The following is an 18779-nucleotide window of genomic DNA, read 5'->3' on the forward strand; positions in this document are numbered from 1 at the left end:
CATGATGACTTTCAAAAATGTCAATTCACTGACTTAGTAAGTTTGTAGTCCTTCCACCTTTCAACTATAGCTCTTCGTCCACATCCATGCCTGTGCCATCTTCAGGCCCTTTGCCGTTCTGTCGTGCCACCGACGCCTCTTTATCAATCATTTGTCGCGAGACAGCGACAATGTTGTCTTCAATCAACTGTTGGCTCATATCTTCGATGTCTGCATAGAGTAGTGGTTAGTAAGAGTCGTCAGTCTACTCAATGTCGAAAACTTACGCTTCTTGGGGTCGACTTTCCCAACATATCTTGTCTTCAGCTGCTCCTTAGTAAGCTCAGTCTCCTCCTTCACCCGTTTTTCGTAACCTTCGGCCAGGCTAACGAGCTGCTTCATGCGGTCGACATTGTGCTGGCATTCATCGTGGAAGTCATTCATCTGCAATGCTTCGGTCCAGACATGCTTGTGCAGGTTCATTAGCATGTTCTCCTCCAGCCCTGTCTTACGGTAATTGATCGCAATGCTGTAGTAGTGCCTGTTTAAACCATGGATGAGGGCCTGGATCGAGGGCTTATTTAGGTGGCCGAGGTTGGATGTAGTCTGTCGGGGTTCTTGACCCATGACGACGGTCTGTGGCTGGATAAGACGGAAGGCGTCAATGACAACCTTGCCTTTAACGGACTGGATCGGATCGACGACAACAGCGACAGCACGGGGAGTAAGCTGCTCAAATGATTGCTGGGTGTTGATGTCGACAGACGAAAGCCAGCAGCCAAACCCCGGGTGAGAGTGGTACCAACCGACGACGGGCTCCGGCCTATAAAGGTCATAAGTAAGCAGCCTTGGAGCTTGGTGAAGACGGCCTAGTCCAAACTTACCGTCCAGTTTGCCGGAGCATGTCCATCATCTTGGTCTGAAAAACAGGGTCCACAGCTTCGACACTGACACCAGTACCACTCTGAGGCATCGCAAACACGTCGACCACCCGTACTGTATAATCATCCACGAATTCACCCAACATCAGACCCATGACTTCCATGGGTACACCTGCCCGACCATGCCGTAACATCTTCAGCAGCGCAAGGGAGGAGATGTGCACAGTTTCGCAGTTATCAAGGAGGTTTGGAGTATCCTGACACATCGGATTATGAGCAATTGTTATGACAGATCCAACTTCCCATTAATAGGATGGTCTCTGAGTAACTGAGGACGGACCGCCCGACGGCTCTCGAGGAAGAGTGGGCAGAGTAAAAGGAGTAGAAAACTCACACCACCAGGGGCCGAAGTGGGCATAGCCTGAATCATCCGGGAAAGCCTATCCATGGTTGTTGATGGTGTCTAGAGAGAGATCGCGGGAAATGAATGAGCCGCTTCCTCAACGGAAGCTCCGAACAGCGAGGAGAGGTCGATGCGAGACGGACAAAAGAGGACTTGGGGCGGACAGAGTTATTTAATATTGTGTAGGAGCCAGATTCGCAAGGTGAGCGGGTTTAAGACAAGCGAAATGGACGGAATGGGGCGTTACTTCAGAAGCCGAGATGAGGCGAGCCGCAGGCTGACGAAGGCGGTGAGGGCAGCTCCATCGGTCCTTTGCCGCCTTTCGCTCGGCCTCCCTTTCGCTTCGTTTCTAGATTCTCATCCGCTCGACCCATGCTCGTCCCGATGAGCAAAGATTGCTCATTTATTTTAACGAATCTTCAATCCGGACATACGGATCTGCGTCTAAATCTGTGACAGACCTTATTTTGGAGCATTTCGTTTTGTCCGCTTTTCTTGTTACCTACACTCGATCCCCGTCCCCCGACGAAACACCGCACTTCAAGGTACAACTACTGTCCGCGTTGAGTTGGGATTGGCTGCCACTTTCCTGTAACCAGCCTTCAAAATGGCTTCAGGGCCTCCTCTGGATCCCATCAACCTAAATGGGGCCGGAGATCGCAGCAAACGAGTTGCGTATTTCTACGACTCTGACGTGGGAAACTATGCATACGTTTCGGGCCACCCGATGAAGCCCCATCGTATTAGGATGACGCACAGCTTGGTGATGAACTATAGCCTTTACAAGAAAATGGAAATCTACGTAAGTGGCCGTTGACTCCTTACTCTAGGAAAGGAGGCTACTAACCACTAAAACTTGCAGCGTGCGAAACCCGCATCCAAATTCGAAATGACCCAGTTCCACACCGATGAGTATATCGACTTTCTCTCTAAAGTGACTCCTGATAATATGGAAACATATGCGAAAGAACAGAGTAAATACAATGTCGGGGATGACTGTCCCGTTTTTGATGGTCTGTTCGAGTTCTGCGGCATTAGCGCTGGTGGGAGCATGGAGGGCGCGGCGCGGCTCAACCGCAACAAATGCGATATCGCTGTGAATTGGGCCGGTGGCCTTCACCACGCAAAAAAAAGCGAAGCTAGCGGATTCTGCTATGTTAATGGTGAGTACTGCACGATCCCTGATTCATCCATGGCCTGCTCACAGGTGTTACTAGACATTGTCCTTGGTATTCTCGAGCTACTTCGCTTCAAGCAGCGAGTTCTCTACATCGATATCGACGTTCATCATGGCGACGGTGTTGAAGAGGCGTTCTACACCACGGACCGCGTCATGACGGTTTCGTTTCATAAGTACGGCGAGTATTTCCCTGGAACAGGAGAGCTGCGTGATATCGGTGTCGGTCAGGGTAAATACTATGCTGTCAACTTCCCGCTCCGGGACGGCATTGATGACGTCTCGTACAAGAGTATTTTTGAACCCGTCATCAAGAGCGTGATGGAGTGGTATCGTCCAGAGGCTGTTGTTCTGCAATGTGGTGGCGACAGTCTCTCGGGTGATCGCCTCGGATGCTTCAACCTAAGCATGCGTGGCCACGCCAACTGCGTTAACTACGTCAAAAGCTTCAACCTACCGACTTTGATCCTCGGAGGGGGTGGCTACACGATGCGTAACGTTGCGCGAACATGGGCATTTGAAACAGGTATACTTGTTGGGGAGAATCTGGGGTCGGGCCTTCCATATAACGACTATTACGAGGTAAGTGCCGTCCCCTTTTTGGTCCTCGATATGCTAACGCCGCACAGTACTTCGCGCCGGACTATGAGTTGGATGTGCGCCCATCAAATATGGACAACGCCAACACAAGAGAGTACCTTGATAAGATTCGGACACAGGTTGTTGAGAATCTCAAGCGGACAGCATTTGCGCCCTCCGTGCAGATGACCGATGTTCCTCGCGATCCTCTCGTGGATGGCATGGATGATGAAGCAGAGGCAATCCTAGATGATTTGGATGAGGATGAGAACAAGGATAAGCGATTCACAAAACGACGTTTCGACCAATACATCGAAAAGGCTGGCGAACTTAGCGATAGCGAAGACGAAGATGAGAATGCTGCGAATGGCGTTAGCCGCAAACCAACCTACATGAAACGAAGAGACCACATCAACCATCGGCTAGACCTTGCAGATTCCGGAGTTGAAAGTGGAATGGCCACGCCGCAGGATGCGTCATCCGTCGCTGACGAAGAGATGGACCTCGGCGGTGATGCAAAAATGGCCGAAGCGCCCGAACCAGAGCCTGACTCTGAGGCTCAAGGAACGTCTTCTGCCGCCGAGGTACCATCCAGGGGTGAAAACGGACCTGTTGAAGAATTCACCGAGATGGCGATTGATGCGAAAGAATCGGCGCCTACATCCGTGCCGGTTTCCCGCCCAGATTCTCCCGGATCGGCAGACGAAGACACCACCATGGAAGATGCCGACAATGCTGCGCCAGAACCCGAACAAGAAAAAGCGCCGATACCGAGCCAGCCAATGGGGGATAAGGCGGCCGAAAAGACACCAGCTCCAGATAACTCCGTGGCTGAGTCGGCGGCCGAGGTGAAGGCCCCATCTGAGCGCAACGATGAGGATCGAGGGGCACCAGAGCAGGCTACACAACTGTCTGAAGCTACAGAGACAGTAACGACAGAGACCACGGATAAGATCCGCCAGGAACCTCAGGTGGAGGCCTCTCGAGCCGTAACAGCGGAGCAAGATACATCCAAGCCCAAAGAGCCAAGTTCAGAGCCTCAACCAGAAGCCGCAAGGAATGAGGAATAATCGCAGCAGTTGTTACAGCAGCGTTCTCGATTCTTGGCGCAACCGGCAGACTGGTGTTTGGGAAACTATCTGGGGTACTCAATGCATCGCTTTTTAGGAGGGTTCTTGTTCTTCGATGCTCTGTTATGCTGTTTTAAATCTTAGCCTGGTGATGAGATAATTCACGTACCCAATATATCGCTTTCATAATGCTTCAGTGTGCTGTCGTGTTTCCGTCCAAAGTGCTCAAAGGTGAGGTTATGAAACGGTATTATCCCGCTGACAAATAATACCATCCGATGCATTCTCAAAACAGCAAAGCCTTAGGGCTCACCACTCCCCATCCCCACAGCCAATGAAGTCGCACCACCATGATTTTGCAAACCGTGACCGCACTAAGCGAGAAGCACTGAGAAACCCCAAGTGGAAAGGGAAAGCCAGCCTCGAACTTCGTCTCGACCTTTTTCGTCGCCTCCCTTTTGTCGCCTATCCCCGTTACCCGACACCGCTAACGCGAGTACATAGCCAAGATGTCGTCTAAAAGAGGGTGAGTTTCTGATTCTGTTTGGGTTCTGGTTGTGGTTGTGGTTGCGGCGGTATGCGGATTCGATTCGACTTCGACCTCAAGAAAGGAAGGGGAGAAAGCACCGGAACGTTTAAGAGATATGGAAGGAGACTGAAATACTGGATACAAGAGTTATGGGAAGAATGGTGGTTTCTTTCCGCATGTTGAAACCGTGAACCAGGGGGATTTGATATGAATTCGAGAATTGAGATTGGAGGCACCGTTGAAAGGCAGTCGCTAACCGATCTTTCTTCTCCAACAGTCGTGGAGTTGCCGGCAATAAGTTGAAGATGACGCTCGGTCTGCCCTGGTACGTTTCGCCCAATCGTCAATTGAATCCCCAGAGGAGCTGCCCAACTTCGAATATCGAACCGCATTTACCGACTCCCTCTCCCCCACAATGTCCACGAATAATCCCGGCGCCGAAGGGAAGGAAGAAAAGGAAATACTAACGAGTCTCACAGCGGCGCCGTCCTCAACTGCTGTGACAACTCCGGCGCGCGTAACCTCTACATCATCTCCGTCAAGGGTATCGGTGCGCGTCTGAACCGTCTCCCCGCTGCCGGTGTCGGTGACATGGTCATGGCCACCGTGAAGAAGGGAAAGCCCGAGCTCCGTAAGAAGGTCATGCCCGCCGTTGTTGTTCGTCAGAGCAAGCCCTGGCGCCGGCCCGACGGCATCTACCTCTACTTCGAGGATAACGCTGGTGTGGTACGTTTGTCTTTCGATTTCCGCCGTTCCGGAATAGGATGAAATGGGCGGCTTGGCTGACAATGGTTGCACTCTATTAGATTGTCAACGCCAAGGGTGAAATGAAGGGTTCTGCTATTACCGGTCCCGTCGGTAAGGAGGCTGCCGAGCTTTGGCCTGTGGGTTTTATCTCTCCTCGATGTCTGCCAATTGGTGCTAACCCGGCCCTTCAGCGTATCGCCTCCAACTCCGGTGTCGTCATGTAAACGGGTTTCAACAGGGAATTGGGACGGTTGTATTAGAACAAAATACCAGCGGGGTCTTTTTTTTAAATCAAAAGAAACTTGAACTCTTTCCTTTGGGTGTGCATGGCATGGCCACTTTACTCCGTATAAGTAAAGTATGAACAAGCAATGAAAACGATACCTCAGATGCCAAAGATTATGTCAATCAGTTGCTCTACTTGGTAACTTTAGTAGATATATATACGAATGCCTCATATCGAGGAATTCCAGCAATTTATACTTGAACTATATACAAAAATATTTGATACATGAATCGAAGCAGATCCAATCTGGAGATATAGGATCACCTTGTCTTCTTATCACCGCCAACAGCCAGGACCCGAGAACGAGACTGTGTCAGAGACCCACACAACCACAACAGAATATATACGGCTGCAGCAACCAGAGTGATCAGATCAACCACATGCACCGCCCACCAGATATGCTGGACTCCAGCCGGACACATCACCATGGCGTACTTCCATTCCCCGGTGTCAACGTCGAACCAGAGAGAGAGCAGGCCTGCATTTCCACCATACTCGCCCATCATGGAGCGGAGTGTGATCTCCCGAATGGAGGGCAAGGAAGACGTATGTGGGTCGGAGGAGTTGTAGCGCTTTGCATTCCACGTCCAGCGGGGAAGCGTTGCGGTTTCTTCATTTGTAAGGGTATCGTTGCCCAGGCTCGGCGTTTCGGCGTCGGGATTACTATGAAGAGGAGAAGGTGTGTTCATATAATGGAGGACATCGCAACCCGTATGGTCGTGGCCCGTAAGAATGAGCCCGTTACGGCCGCGCCCATGCCCCGTTCCGTCTGCGTCGTCGCTCATGCCGAATATTCCCTGCAGAATGCCGTTTGTGCTGACGTGCTCACTGAGATGATTCTGTTCGCGCAGCCCGCCAGAGCGGTACCGCTGCTTTCCGGACTCATCGTCCGCATCGAAGAACGTGAAGTATGGCGCGTCCGAGCAGATGCCCTCGGCTTTATGGAGTGGGAGGTGAGTAAGGAGGAGAGTGAACGTCGTCCGGTCGTCCACAGGATACGACCGGTGCGCGATGATATCGTTGAGGTAGGCATAGCTGTGACTGAGGACGTCCTGAGAGTAAGGCGGCGTGTCCAACGTCAGGCTATTCAGGTTGATTAGGTGCAGCGAAGGTGTGAGGACCGGCTTCCCCGTCTCTCCACTGGCGACCGGAGGGTGTTGGAATCGGATATCCCAGTTTGCGCGGCCAAAGACGCGCTCGAATCGCTCTATGCGCCGTTCGCTTGCATCACCGGAATACCCGATGTCATGATTCCCCACGACATTGATGATCCGATGTGCCCAGGAGGAAGAAGAATGTAGCTCCTCGAGCTCGGAGTCCTGCCCCTCCTCAGCTCCAGCAGAATATCCTTTCTCTCCCGTCCGGGTAATCTCATCGCTGACCCGCGACCCCCCACGAAACACACGATGCCAGTATCGATCCCCGCGTCGCTGAAACTCTTCATCCGTCACCCACTGACTCCCAAGCAGATCGCCCAAGACCGTAACATGCGTAGGCCTCGTCCACCAGTGTAATGTCCGGTAGATATGAGCAAGATAGTAATCATTCCCCAGGAGATCGAGGCGTTTCCGCGCCGCCCCAACAGCATGCGGAAGATCCTCCGATACGAGGACTCGCAGGGCCGCCCCCAAAGTCTTCAGCACGTCGCCGTGTAGCGGGGACGGTGCCGTCTTCGCCGCAACGAGAGTATCGGTCCAATGCCTCCAAATCCTAGCCCCGAGTTCATTTTCCGGGCGGGGGAGTGAGCTGTCGCCCTCGAGCTGCGGGTCGGCGAGGACGAGAAGGCGGAAGATCGCGGGCTCCGATTCCTGAGCGTACTGAGACACGAGGTGTTGTCGGAGGGTGCTTAGGAATGCGCTTGTACGAGGAGGGACATCAGGAGTGCGCTGGGGAAGAGGATATGCGCAGCCGGAAAAGACCGGGTAGAGGTAGAGGTAGACCGTGCTGGCGAGAGCAAACGGAAAGAGACCGACGAGGAGGCGGGGGAGCACACAGCGGAGGGACATCGAGACGGTCACAGGAAAAAGAAGACTTCTCGTCACATTAGCCTTTCATGTTATTTGAATTCGATGTTCGGTGGCTGAAAAGGTGAGAGGCCGCTGCGAACAGGCTTGGATGTTGGACTGCTTCAATTCCGTTGGGGCTCGGCGCGTGGGGAGAGAAGCGCTGATCAATTGAAGAATATCAAGAATATCAATGAAGCCTCATATCATTCTGAGTACAAAAGACAAGAATAGCTATGGAGTCGGTATTACTACACTATATAACCAGAAGCCTACACCAGCCCAGTCTTACACTCTCCTGGCGGTATTCGGGACAACTCTCCAAATAATCATCCGAGAGCATCCTCATCAAAAACCCCAATCACTCCTAGCAAAATCGTATCAAATTATGAAATAAGGATGACGCTGATGGTCGAGAAGTTGAAAAACACGTTTCCGAAACAGGGGGGTATATCACATTAACGCCAACGGGGTGAGACCAGAGCCACGGAGCCAAAAGGAAGAAATCGAAGTAATAAAAGGAGAAGCTGAAACATAAGAAGAAGGGAAAGCAGCAGCAAGTCTCGATCATATATCATCCGGATTTGGGAATCGAATTTGGAAGGAGGGAAGGTGAGCCCGTGTCAATGTCGCCCAGCGGGCTGGAGGTACGCTTGGGACCATCGATCTCAACAGGAGATTCGACTTGATCGATGCTGACACCACGGATCATTAGGCCTGTACCCTCCTCATCCTTTGCGGCGGTAGGTTCTGTCGATGAGTTCTCCGCCGGCAGCTGGTCCTCATTCATCAACGCTGGTGGTCTCTGGTTCATCAATCGGGCTTCCTTGAGACTGATAGTCCTCTGCTTGTTTGTGCTCTCGATCGGGAGACTGATGTCCCGTTCGATAGTGGCCTTCATCAACGCAGCCATCCACAGCCGGCCTTCCTTCACGCTATCTACTTGAAAATAATGAACTGCGGGCTTCGTAAATTGTACCGTGCGCGATGACTTGGGCGGTATCAGCCTGAAAAAGAACGGTCCTTCTTTGTCTGAACGCGCTCCACGCGTGGATTCGGATGTTGAGCCCTTTTCTGAGATTGAACTCTCGCCGGTGGTGGCGCCGCCCAGTGACGTGGGGGTAACTGTGGCGCCTGTGATTGTGGCATGCAGCGCAACGATGGGGTCGTTGTCTGCCCGGAGAACCCGGTGGGAGGTGATATCGATCAAGCCCCTTTCCTCTGTATCGTTCTCCGAGTAATAGTAAGAGAGACGACGCCCGCGCAGGACAAAAAGCCGAGGCTTCCACGTCGTCATTAGGTTTGACGATCGCTTCTTCATCCACCCAGAGAAATCGCATCCTTCCATCTGTTCTTGGGGTGTCTTCTTCTCCAGGCCACGTGTGTAAGCACTGGTATCCTTCTTCGACTTCATGCCGGACTTGATAGACGGTCGGGCTCGCGGGAACAATATGCCACCTTCTGCGGCCTTACCAGAGCCATCAGTGCTATGTCGCTCTGAGCTCTTCGATGTTGAGGGTGTAGTGGAGCCTGTACGAGCGGAGACAGGGTCGACATCATACATTGGGGAAGCTGGAGATGCCGGGGTCGCGGATGTGTCTCCGCTCTTACTGACCGTATCCGACGTTCCACGGAATCCGACGGCTCGTCGAAACTTTGGCGCCGCGTTTTTGATCTGCTGCAACGGTGGTGTTGGCCGCGCACTGTCCGGATCGGACTTGCCGACCCGGGGAGCGAACGAAGAGAAAAAACCCCCACTCGACCCCTTGTGTCCAGCATTGCGAGAGGCTTGCTGAGCGGAAATTCGGGTACTCAAGCTCCGTAATCTACCTTTGGGGGAAGGCATTGGGTACGTAGTTCCCACATTCAAAACATTTGGGGGTGTTGCATCCGTCATTGAGTCGATACTACTTATCCGCGAATGCCTTTGGTTCGCTCGGAGCTGCTCATCAGTAAGATTTGATACCAGGGAGTGAGCGCTACCGGTCACCGAAGCTCGTTTCTGAAGAACTCGCCGCTGTGTTCGCGTGTCCACTTCTGGTCCTGAGAAGTATCCGCGATCCAAGTCGTCGGTCATGGCAGAGTCCACTCCGTTACTGTGCTGCGCAGTAGAACTGGAGGCACCTAAAGCTGTGCCTGGGCGAGGAGGTGCCCGCTGTGCTCCGAGGGACATAGTCCAACCACGATCGAAAGATGACTTCTTCCCGTGGTTTGCTCCAATGTGCGGAGAGGCCTCTCCAGCGGTCGAATATCGGCTCGTCGCGTCCAAAGACGAGTGGCGCCTCTGATGATTCATCTCGCGGATCGACGCAGCGGATGGTCGGCGGGAATGATCCATAAAAGGGACGGAGGGTGTCTGTGGAGTGATGGGTGAGCTGGTGTCACTTTGCATACTGCTGCTAACCAGTCGTGGGTGCTGCGTGGCACCGCCAAACGATCCTCTGTAATTTGGAAGCCGTGGGCGCAACGGCCCCGTCTGTCCAGCCCGACTCATAGAGCGCTCTTCAGACATCGTAGAAAATCCAGCAGTCGAACCGCGGGCGGTGGATGACTGTTGCTCTTTGTACCCTTTAATCTCCTCCTGAAATGCTTTGATTTTATGCCACGTCTTCAAACGCCGTCCCATGACCCCAAAGTCGAATTCCTTCATCATGATAAAATCCTGGTTCATGTCCAAAAGAACGTCTCCCGTAATCTCCTGCTCCTCAAAGATATTGCAGTGCTTTTCCTCCAGGCCGAGCCCACGCAAATACTTGACGGTCTCTTCAACACCCCACCTCCGAACTTGCTCCTCAGAGGGCTGATTTCCCTCCTCCTCGTCGGTCTCATGACCATTGATGTAAGACATGCGGTGATCCAAGTGGCTACTGTATTCGCTCGCGGAGTCATTGATCGTTTTTTGATCCGCGGAAGGTTTCACACTGTGGCGCGGCGTACTAAGGTCGGTGATATGCTCGTCAATCACGCTCAACGTCTCGTTCATGACTGGGCTATCTTGGCCATTCATGTGGGGATCGAGGGTTTGGTGGATGGAACGTTGGATATCGACCACCATATTGGTACTAGACAAGGGGGAGGAGCTGGCTTGGTGTTGTTGTCGTTGCTGTTGCTGCTTCGGCGGAAGTGAAGATGGGCCAGTATCGTTAGGTCCATGAACGCCCCGAAGGTCCGTCAAGCTCGCGTGTCGAGACGCATGGGGCGTAGAATCGTCGCTCTTGGGTGATGAAACAGGCTCACGCGTGTCAGGCGGGATGTACTCTCCATCGGCTGTTGGTTCTCCAGCTCCGTCCGTCTTGATCGCATCTGGTTCAAGGTCATTGGTCCGAGGTCGGTCAGGGACAATAGGAGCCCTTGTGGTGTAGACTAGAGAGTGCACAAATCCATGTTAGCCAGCGACAGCGATCGGGCATACTATAAGATATCGAGAAAAGCGACACACCTCCTGGGAAAAGGCCAGTGACTCCAGTCTTCACGTCTTTCCCGAGATACCATCCATCACCAAAGCCATCATCCAATTCAACCAGCTCAATTTTCTCGCCCCGTCGCAAGGTAAGCTCATCGTCCCCGCGCGCTGCGAAGTCGTCTATAAATTAATTTGCAAGTGTCAGTCACAAAGTGAAACAAAAGCAGAGGGGAGAGGCCGGCGCGGGCCGTGAAGGAGTGGGGTGGGATGGGCGCTTTTGCGACCGGGAAGAGGAACTTACGAACGACGAGGAGATGATCTCCTGGGCGATACGCATGAGGCGGGGATGCAAGAGCCATGATGCTCGACCCGAGGAGATCCCAGGCGGTACAACTGCAGAGGGGGAGCGAGGACAAGGGGGAAGAAAGGGAGACGTGGTGGGATTTCTCCGTGTTTAGTCTGGCAGTTGCTGCAATATAAGATTGATTAATTCAAGAGGCGGATCAGCACATCGGGCGTCACTAGCCCCCTCACAATGGAGAAGCTTCAAGCAAATGCCGAAGCTCTCGAATAACTCGGCGATGATGATAAAAGATACGAAATAACGAGTGTCGCGAAGAGAGAGGGTGAGGCGGATGGTGGGGGAAAGAGATGAACCTGGGATGAGGGCCTTGTCGGAGTGGTTGACAGCGGACCGGATTTCCAATGGACAGGAAAGAACAGGCAGTGGCAACTTGAGCTCTGAAAGAGAATCGGGATGATGAAAATGAGTGAGTCCGAAAGCCAATTCATGAAGAGAATTAAACCTTGAAGAGGACTCGAGGGCTGAAGTGTCGACTTGTTGTATTGGATCTGTGATTGGAGCCAGCATACCTCGACCGGTACTTGTACCTCAGCTAATACCTAACAAAAGAGAAGCTTCGCTATTGATAGCTCTGCCGAGGAACTATCTCATCATTGCCAATATTACGACTTGGTCGTGCTTATGTCCGTGAATTGCCCAGTGTGCCATCTTGAAAACGGAGCCTGGGCCATCGCATGCCAGCACACGGTCGAATGCGGCAGTCTCGACTAGGAACTGCCTCAGGCTGCTTTCTTGGCAGGGACCATCGCAGTTGAATATCAAATTCACTCCTCTCTTCTATGGACTGGATAGGACTCTGAATGGTGAATGTTCCGGTAAATCCAGTATTGTGAGAATGGCGGGATAGATTTATAAAAGCCCTTCTCCTCACAATACTCTCTCTTCCTCCCTTTTTCTGCAAAGCTCCTAACTCTTTGTTTCTTTTTCTGCTTCTTCACCCTGTTCCCAAAAAGGAAGTTCACCACTTCCACCTCCTCCATTGCTAGCAAACAATATCATCAAAGGAGTCAAGCAGCAAACTCTGGCATCTATTTAAAACCCTCCGCCCTCTTCACCATGCCAGGATGACACCGAATCAAAATCGCCCGCCTGATCTCCCCAGGAATCCTTCGGCTGGCGGTGCCTTAGGACTCAACAGGTCCAACTCCACCGCCAACATTTTTCTGGGCGGCGCTCGGAAGTCGTGGATGGCGACCGGAAATAATCATCAGCGTCGCGCCAGTAAGAGCAGCAATAATCATCCCTCGCGTCGCTCTCCAGCCACCTCCACGCCTGCGTCGCTTTCGTCAGCAGCTGCCTCTGGCCCTCCTCTCCCTCCTTCACGTCCAGCGCCGCCCGTGACTGCGACCTCGTCGACCTCATCCCCTGCAACGACGCGTCCCTCCGGCATGCGCAGTTTTTCCTCACATCCCCAGCAGAGTCATCCCGCTTCGCTCGGCGCTCATAACAGTCTCTCCGCGTCCTCCACAGCCCCCGTCGCGTCGTCTGCCGCCGCGACTGTCCATCATGCTCCCCCCGCCGGCCCCCAGATGCAGCCCACCACCAGTACAACTCCCCCGTTAACCCACTCCCCGGCGTCTCACCCTCTTCCTCCTCCTGTTAGAGCAGAACAATACCCCCGACCTGTCGACTCTCGACAACAGCAACAACATAAGCAGCAATTGCAGCAATCCCAGTTACAAGCACAGTCAGCTTCGTCACTTCCCTCACCCGATCCCACCATTCCACCCAGATCACATAAAAGTCCGTCAATAGCCATTGGGAGGAACGAACCTACCACGACCAGTCCCTCCGCTGCTGCCTTCCCATCGCCTCCCATTCAGCAGGCTCCTCCTGTCCATCGTCCGCCGCAGGATGCTCCTTCTCCGGGACGCCCTTCCGTTTCGCCAAACAACCAGCCTGGAGGAGGCAATCTGACCCCGCTACCAGGTCAAAAAGACGCCCTCACAGCCCGTTTCAATCCTCCTGCTCCCACTCCTGCCGTTACTCCTCGCCAACCATCACAGCAACAGCAGAATGCGGCCTCCCCAGCCTACACTCGGATGTGCCCCACTGATATTAATCATGGATTCTTCGCGCGTGCGAAGGCCGTCTTAGGTGCAATAATGCGAGACCCTCACCAGTCTCGGGTCAATAAAGTCTTTGAGGCCGTGGAATCACCCCGCATTCAGCTCCTCCACCTGGCTTGTTCGGAGCAAGATCTAATGTTTCTAGTTCTCCACCAGGTTTACTGCCTGAGCAGCTTCAACGAACAGGACTTCAAAAACCTACCTGGGATCACCCCAAAACATGTTAGAGGTTTGGATACCGTTAGGCATCTGCTGGTGGACAATGCTAGGGTCTCGGACGGCTTCCTTCAATGGTCTGTCCAATTCCCCTACCCTCTTCCAGAGATGCTCCGAGTCCCCGCGTACCTGAACGCTCTCAATCAGGTGCGCCATCTCTTAACGATCTTCGTGGATCGCTGGGTCGCTTTTGAACGCCACGTGCGGTCCCGCGGCCATCCTCCTCTTGTGGATGATCTCGTGAGAGAACTAGACATCAAGTCACCTGTGTTGCTGTTCAACATTTTTCTGTGCTTATGCCGGCGATCTCCTGGTGCCAGGCATGAAGGAAAGCTGCAAGAAGTTTTTATTCGTGACGTTGAGAACTTTAAGCGTCGTAATGTGGAACAAATACCTGAGCACGAACGCCAGCGGGAGAACGAACAAATCATCTCGACATATCGTTCAATAACCGCTGCAATGACAGACCCCGCTCCAGGGCAACCCGAGCCTAGCGGCTTAGTCGCTACGCATCTCTCGCATGCCGTTCCCACGCCCAGACCACCAGCTCCGAGCCAGGCCGTATCAAGCTCTATACGGTCTCCAGCAACCGGTCCGGACATTCAGAACCATCTGCCTGCTCATGTGCAATCAACTCCTCAATTCAATATTGCAGACAGCATGGCACCGGCCTCGGTTAGAAGTCCTCCTGTCGCGGCGTCACGCGGGCCTTCTTGCCAGCCGAGTTCTAGCCAACCGCCCCTTCAGCAACGTGGTGTTGGGGCCCAGGTACCCCCGCCACATACCCCTGCTATACCTTTTTCACCGTTGATACCGATTCCACCTGCACAATACGTAGCACGGCGTGAATTGCCTCAGGGATACTCGATTCAGCAACTATCTCATCTTCACCCGAGAGCCGTTCCACAGCAACCCTATCCAGCGCCAGTGCCAGCACATGCGATACTGCCTTCCAATCCCCGGTATGCTCCCCTGCCACAACGACAGCCCCCCAGCGTCCGACCATTCCTCCCACCACCGAATGAACCTCCTGTTATGAATACACGGCCAGATCCTAGGCGGCTCGCGATTCACCAGGCTTACCTTCGCGATCCGGTCAACCGACCCGTATCCCTCAATCCCGCGGGAGGGAAGGAAACAGAGCTGTTCCCCAATCTGACCTCCTTCGCCGTAAAACCAACAGCTTTTGGTCCGAGTACATGTATCTTTAAATGGGAGTTTTCATTGTCTCAGGCCGATCTAAACCGCTTTCCTGTTCTTCAGAGTCAAGGAAAAGGTCAACGCAAGCTCCGGACCTTGATGGAAGGTAACCAAACCTATCGTCTCAGATGCATCAAGGTGCCGCCGTCAGCCACAGAGGTGAAAGAACATTCTTGGTCTAGTGCTGAAACCGTGTGGCCTTGCGCAATATACATGTTCGTCAATGGCGAAGAGTTCCACGCGCGCCGCAAAATCCATAACGGCCGAGATCTTCCTCTTGACATCACGACGGCCCTCCGGGAAGGCGCAAACCAGATCGCGATTCACTTCATCCGTAACTCGGCCGAACAAAGTGGCCTCGTCAACTACGCCATGGCCGTAGAAGTGCTCACATTCCATTCCTTCTCTGAAGCGAAAGCCCTCGCTAAGTTGCTGCCGGCTGCCGAGTCGCGAAGGCAAATCTGCGGGAGGCTTACTCGTACCTCGAGCGATGACGACGACGAGCTGAGGATCGTGAGTGACGATCTCAAGGTAACCCTCGTCGATCCTTTCACCGCACGCCTCTTCATGATCCCCGTGCGTGGCCGTCACTGTGAACACCCAGAGTGCTTTGACCACGAAACATTTCTCCAGACTCGCGCTCTCAAAAACGGAGACTGCTCCGCAGTTGAAGCGGACTGGAGATGTCCCATCTGCCGGCAGGACGCAAGGCCTCAAAGTCTTGTAGTGGACGGGTTTCTTCTCGAGATTCGCGCAGCGTTGGAGCGAACGAACCGTTGTGAGGGGGCTCGCTCCTTGCAAATTAGGGCAGACGGAACATGGGACGTAAAGACCGACGAAGATTCTTCTTCCCAACAGGGAGTATCTGTGCCATCTCGCACGGCACCAAAACGGAAATCGACCGCACTAGATGACGGGATACAACCTCTTTTTCCAAGGCCAAAGATCAACCGCTCAGCATCCTTACCGACTGGGGTTGTGTCGCGGTCCCCAGGAGTCATTATCCTGGACTAAACGTCAAGCCGGGGTTTATCCATGTTACATTTAGCTGTTCATTCATCTCTTCTTTCCCTTCTCATGAATTTTTCTCGTCAGCTTCACTTGCACTTGCACAATTATCGGCGCTTTGTTCGTTGCACGAGATACCCCCTCGATTCCTTCGATTGTCTTTCGCATCGCATCTACGTTTCTCTCCTCCCATTTCCAACAATACATAACTTCCGGGTTAGAGACTAAGCAGGCGGTCTGGCTCAATTGGGTCTTGTTAAATGGCCATTTCTTCCTTCACAAACCTCGCATCGGAGCCCTTCTTATCGCAATCCCCATTCTCATGTACGGAGTACGGTTCCTGACGCTGCATCTGGATTTTCGAATGGGTTAATACGTTGATATAACGGACCCACAATAGATATGTTGTTCGTTCCTCTTATGATAATTAAGCATTTCACATTTTAGTGACTATATATTCACTTGTTGATGACCTCTCGGTGTGGTAGACACCCAGACATAATAAAGTGCCAGGGGTAGGCCTACCCAAGAGCGCGAAAGAGACTTTTGTTAAGGCGATCCACTGCAATGGATAAGGCCAGAGATAGTCAGGGAAAGATATAGGTTAAAAATAATTGCAGGAGTAATATGTACACAGTCAGAGCCTTGATATACGTGAATCTACCCGATTTTTGGAGGGACAATAGACTCCTCAGAAAAGGCTTATCTATGGCTAAGAATTCGAAAGAAATTAAAGATAATAAATGTATATCGTTGCTTCTGTTGCGTGCTTCGTTTTCATCATTTCCTTACTCGGCGAGCGTGATTAACTAGATTTTCTATCACGCCCTCGAATGCCTCCTTTTCGCTGAGGAGGCCGTCGCGGCGCTTAAGCCAGAATTCGAGGACGGCTGAAGCACGAAGCGTGAGACGTTCTAGCTCCTTGATGTGAGATTCGAGTTCGGAGTCCGTGAGCCCATCTAGGGCGGCGTTAGTGGTTGCGCACAGTCGCCGCACAGACGAGAGATCGAGGTCGGGCGGTGGCGAGGGCTCGCGCCGTCGGGATGCACGATGTCGGGTCGTGGTGCTAGATGTGCGGGGGCTACTCGGCCCGCTTTGAGAGCCCTTTCTGGAGAGGCTCTGAGACCGTGACAGCGACGCCGGGGCGGACAAGTTGGGGCCGCCGATGTTAATCGACGGGAGTACGAGTTTCTTTTGTTTGGAGGCGGGGAGAATTTCGTCTAGATCAACAGGGACTCCAAGGGAGACGAGGAAGAGGCGGCGAATCCTGGATTTGACCCAGTTCTGAGGCTGGAGCGGGGGTGGAGCGACGAGCTGAGACCATAATGAGAGAGAACGTTCAGTACTGAAGATGGCGGAGGAATTTGGGATGGGTTCGAGCTCGGTTTGGTTTGAAAGTGCGTCTTTAGATACAGGAAAGAGTCGGTCAAGAGATTCATCTAGAGTGTTGAGTAGGTCTGGGAAGTTTTGAATAGTGCCGAACTCTACTAGTGGAGGCTGCAAACACAACATGTTAGCATGTCTAAGCACAAGCTCGAAAAGGATTCTTACGATGGAGGGCGGCACGGGAGGCTGGGAGGCTTGTATTCGCGCGGTTTCAGATTCAGCAAGATCCGCATCTGGCTCTTGGAATCCGTCGTCAAAATCTCCAAAATCGTCGTCTTGAACCTCTTCAAAATCATCAAAGTCATCGCCGCCTGTGACTAGAGTCGGGTCCTCTCCTGTTAATGTTGACCTTCGTCGAGTGTGAGTCGTATGCGTGGGGCTATCCAGATCTGAATTGGTCAATCGTCCCTGAGTTTTTGTGCCCGACGAGGGAGAGAAAAGAGCCAAAATTGCTTACCGGAAGTTGAGATGGTCTCTGTTGTATCAGGTAGGGCATCACTTGGGTGTCTGCGGTGAGCGTGGGGACCCGAACGTGGTGCTCCTTCATCTGGCGAAGAAACTATTTCCGAAAGCAGCGTTTCCGGTACAGGGATGTTGGCCGTATTGTTCTCACAGGACTTTGTAGGAGACGCCGATCGGCTCGTGAAGTCGGGGATCCTCGTAACCACATCTGGGACAGCATCGGCTGTGCGTTTCTCGTATGCTTCTGTCCCAGGAACATCGCCATAGCTTGGTTGACCTGGGTCAACCTTCTCTACCACAGTCCGGGGTACAGCCGTACCCCCTGGAGTTAAGGACCGGCGGCGTTGCCCCGCAGCGGAGGGACTCCTGCTGCGTGAGATCACCTCGACCTCATCGGGAACAGCATCCAGCTCTCTCTTTTCGTAGGCACTTGTTCCTGGGACTTCACCATGTGACGGAATGTCGTCTATTTTCTCCACCCGCGTCCGGGGTACAACAGAGGCACGAGATGTTGACCGAGAACGAGAACGTGAGTTGCCTTCGCTTGCATCTGAGAAATGCTCCTCATCGCTATTCGAGGCTGGGAGGTTCAGGGGTTAGTAACTAGGCTACTAATCAGATCCAAAAGGCGTGGGTGCTTGATCGCCATACTGTAATCGGGGGCACCAGGGTCCTCGAGCTCGACGCTCTTTCTTGGGGGCTGCAAGTGCGAGCTCGACGGAGGGGGTCGGTCCGACATCAGAAAGAATCTGGCTCTATACTTGGAATAAACTCATGTAGGCGTCGTAATGGTACCTTTGCTCTCTGGGACGAAGGTAAAATGGCGCATACTACAGAAGCGAGGCAAGGTGCTGAGGATTCCAGACCGTCTGGAAGTTCGGCCACGGGGCCTGAGTGCCTGAGGCTGCGACGTAGATGTGCCGCCTGAGGTTTCTGCATTATTAAACGCGAAGAAGATGATTGGCCATCTTAGCGCGCCAAACTTCGCGCTTGAGTAGTGAAATCAGGGCCGCAGGC

The 18779-nt window shown here is 53.0% G+C and overlaps 8 protein-coding genes across 8 annotated transcripts; 3 read left to right on the top strand and 5 right to left on the bottom strand.

The window, feature by feature from the left end:
* Positions 1-64: 64 nt before the first annotated feature.
* On the bottom strand, positions 65-1308 carry BJX67DRAFT_380544 (proteasome regulatory particle lid subunit RPN11; the record flags this gene model as incomplete). Its single annotated transcript, XM_071032805.1, has 4 exons — positions 65-210; positions 267-802; positions 864-1117; positions 1201-1308. The coding sequence occupies 4 exons, from the start codon at positions 1306-1308 to the stop codon at positions 65-67; spliced, it is 1044 nt and encodes a 347-aa protein (XP_070886969.1).
* Positions 1309-1627: 319 nt separating this feature from the next.
* rpdA (histone deacetylase RPD3) lies at positions 1628-4280 on the top strand. The gene is made up of 4 exons (XM_071028946.1): positions 1628-2065; positions 2126-2426; positions 2481-3022; positions 3070-4280. Exons 1-4 carry the CDS (start codon positions 1871-1873, stop codon positions 4087-4089), a joined length of 2058 nt encoding a protein of 685 aa, XP_070886970.1. The 5' UTR covers positions 1628-1870; the 3' UTR covers positions 4090-4280.
* Positions 4281-4299: 19 nt separating this feature from the next.
* On the top strand, positions 4300-5782 carry BJX67DRAFT_73161 (60S ribosomal protein uL14). The gene is made up of 5 exons (XM_071035360.1): positions 4300-4615; positions 4896-4943; positions 5098-5344; positions 5425-5502; positions 5557-5782. The coding sequence occupies exons 1-5, from the start codon at positions 4599-4601 to the stop codon at positions 5587-5589; spliced, it is 423 nt and encodes a 140-aa protein (XP_070886971.1). The 5' UTR covers positions 4300-4598; the 3' UTR covers positions 5590-5782.
* Position 5783: 1 nt separating this feature from the next.
* Positions 5784-7869, bottom strand: BJX67DRAFT_73221 (uncharacterized protein). The gene has a single exon (XM_071035362.1). It carries the CDS (start codon positions 7655-7657, stop codon positions 5912-5914), a length of 1746 nt encoding a protein of 581 aa, XP_070886972.1. The 5' UTR covers positions 7658-7869; the 3' UTR covers positions 5784-5911.
* Positions 7870-7894: 25 nt separating this feature from the next.
* BJX67DRAFT_351873 (putative polarized growth protein (Boi2)) lies at positions 7895-12067 on the bottom strand. Its single transcript, XM_071028947.1, has 3 exons — positions 11359-12067; positions 11094-11237; positions 7895-11017 (listed from the first exon to the last, which is right to left on the bottom strand). Exons 1-3 carry the CDS (start codon positions 11414-11416, stop codon positions 8229-8231), a joined length of 2991 nt encoding a protein of 996 aa, XP_070886973.1. The 5' UTR covers positions 11417-12067; the 3' UTR covers positions 7895-8228.
* On the bottom strand, positions 11491-12067 carry BJX67DRAFT_351874 (uncharacterized protein). Its single transcript, XM_071028948.1, has one exon. It carries the CDS (start codon positions 11847-11849, stop codon positions 11604-11606), a length of 246 nt encoding a protein of 81 aa, XP_070886974.1. The 5' UTR covers positions 11850-12067; the 3' UTR covers positions 11491-11603.
* BJX67DRAFT_351875 (MIZ zinc finger domain protein) lies at positions 12048-16338 on the top strand. Its single transcript, XM_071028949.1, has one exon. It carries the CDS (start codon positions 12486-12488, stop codon positions 15918-15920), a length of 3435 nt encoding a protein of 1144 aa, XP_070886975.1. The 5' UTR covers positions 12048-12485; the 3' UTR covers positions 15921-16338.
* Positions 16339-16344: 6 nt separating this feature from the next.
* BJX67DRAFT_351877 (DUF5102 domain-containing protein) lies at positions 16345-18594 on the bottom strand. Its single transcript, XM_071028950.1, has 4 exons — positions 18414-18594; positions 17758-18342; positions 17466-17689; positions 16345-17411 (listed from the first exon to the last, which is right to left on the bottom strand). The coding sequence occupies exons 1-4, from the start codon at positions 18499-18501 to the stop codon at positions 16695-16697; spliced, it is 1614 nt and encodes a 537-aa protein (XP_070886976.1). The 5' UTR covers positions 18502-18594; the 3' UTR covers positions 16345-16694.
* Between the last annotated feature and the right edge of the window lie 185 nt (positions 18595-18779).

This window comes from Aspergillus lucknowensis, assembly GCF_044049455.1.
Source record: "Aspergillus lucknowensis strain CBS 449.75 chromosome Unknown BJX67scaffold_16, whole genome shotgun sequence".
In the NCBI taxonomy this organism is placed as follows: Eukaryota; Fungi; Ascomycota; class Eurotiomycetes; order Eurotiales; family Aspergillaceae; genus Aspergillus; species Aspergillus lucknowensis.

What these genes read in the sequence shown, in the direction of transcription:
- rpdA (XM_071028946.1), top strand. Translation starts at nt 1,871, where the DNA reads ATGGCTTCAGGGCCTCCTCTGGATCCCATCAACCTAAATGGGGCCGGA. An exon ending in ACAAGAAAATGGAAATCTAC is followed by an intron (nt 2,066 to 2,125) that starts GTAAGTGGCCGT and finishes TAAAACTTGCAG; the next exon opens with CGTGCGAAACCCGCATCCAA. An exon ending in CGGATTCTGCTATGTTAATG is followed by an intron (nt 2,427 to 2,480) that starts GTGAGTACTGCA and finishes AGGTGTTACTAG; the next exon opens with ACATTGTCCTTGGTATTCTC.
- BJX67DRAFT_73161 (XM_071035360.1), top strand. An exon ending in TCGAGGATAACGCTGGTGTG is followed by an intron (nt 5,345 to 5,424) that starts GTACGTTTGTCT and finishes GCACTCTATTAG; the next exon opens with ATTGTCAACGCCAAGGGTGA. An exon ending in AGGCTGCCGAGCTTTGGCCT is followed by an intron (nt 5,503 to 5,556) that starts GTGGGTTTTATC and finishes CCGGCCCTTCAG; the next exon opens with CGTATCGCCTCCAACTCCGG.
- BJX67DRAFT_73221 (XM_071035362.1), bottom strand. Translation starts at nt 7,657, where the DNA reads ATGTCCCTCCGCTGTGTGCTCCCCCGCCTCCTCGTCGGTCTCTTTCCG.
- BJX67DRAFT_351873 (XM_071028947.1), bottom strand. Translation starts at nt 11,416, where the DNA reads ATGGCTCTTGCATCCCCGCCTCATGCGTATCGCCCAGGAGATCATCTC. An exon ending in AGATCATCTCCTCGTCGTTC is followed by an intron (nt 11,238 to 11,358) that starts GTAAGTTCCTCT and finishes ATTAATTTATAG; the next exon opens with ACGACTTCGCAGCGCGCGGG. An exon ending in CACTGGCCTTTTCCCAGGAG is followed by an intron (nt 11,018 to 11,093) that starts GTGTGTCGCTTT and finishes TGCACTCTCTAG; the next exon opens with TCTACACCACAAGGGCTCCT.
- BJX67DRAFT_351874 (XM_071028948.1), bottom strand. Translation starts at nt 11,849, where the DNA reads ATGAATTGGCTTTCGGACTCACTCATTTTCATCATCCCGATTCTCTTT.
- BJX67DRAFT_351875 (XM_071028949.1), top strand. Translation starts at nt 12,486, where the DNA reads ATGACACCGAATCAAAATCGCCCGCCTGATCTCCCCAGGAATCCTTCG.
- BJX67DRAFT_351877 (XM_071028950.1), bottom strand. Translation starts at nt 18,501, where the DNA reads ATGTCGGACCGACCCCCTCCGTCGAGCTCGCACTTGCAGCCCCCAAGA. An exon ending in AGAGACCATCTCAACTTCCG is followed by an intron (nt 17,690 to 17,757) that starts GTAAGCAATTTT and finishes TGACCAATTCAG; the next exon opens with ATCTGGATAGCCCCACGCAT. An exon ending in CTCCCGTGCCGCCCTCCATC is followed by an intron (nt 17,412 to 17,465) that starts GTAAGAATCCTT and finishes TTGTGTTTGCAG; the next exon opens with CCTCCACTAGTAGAGTTCGG.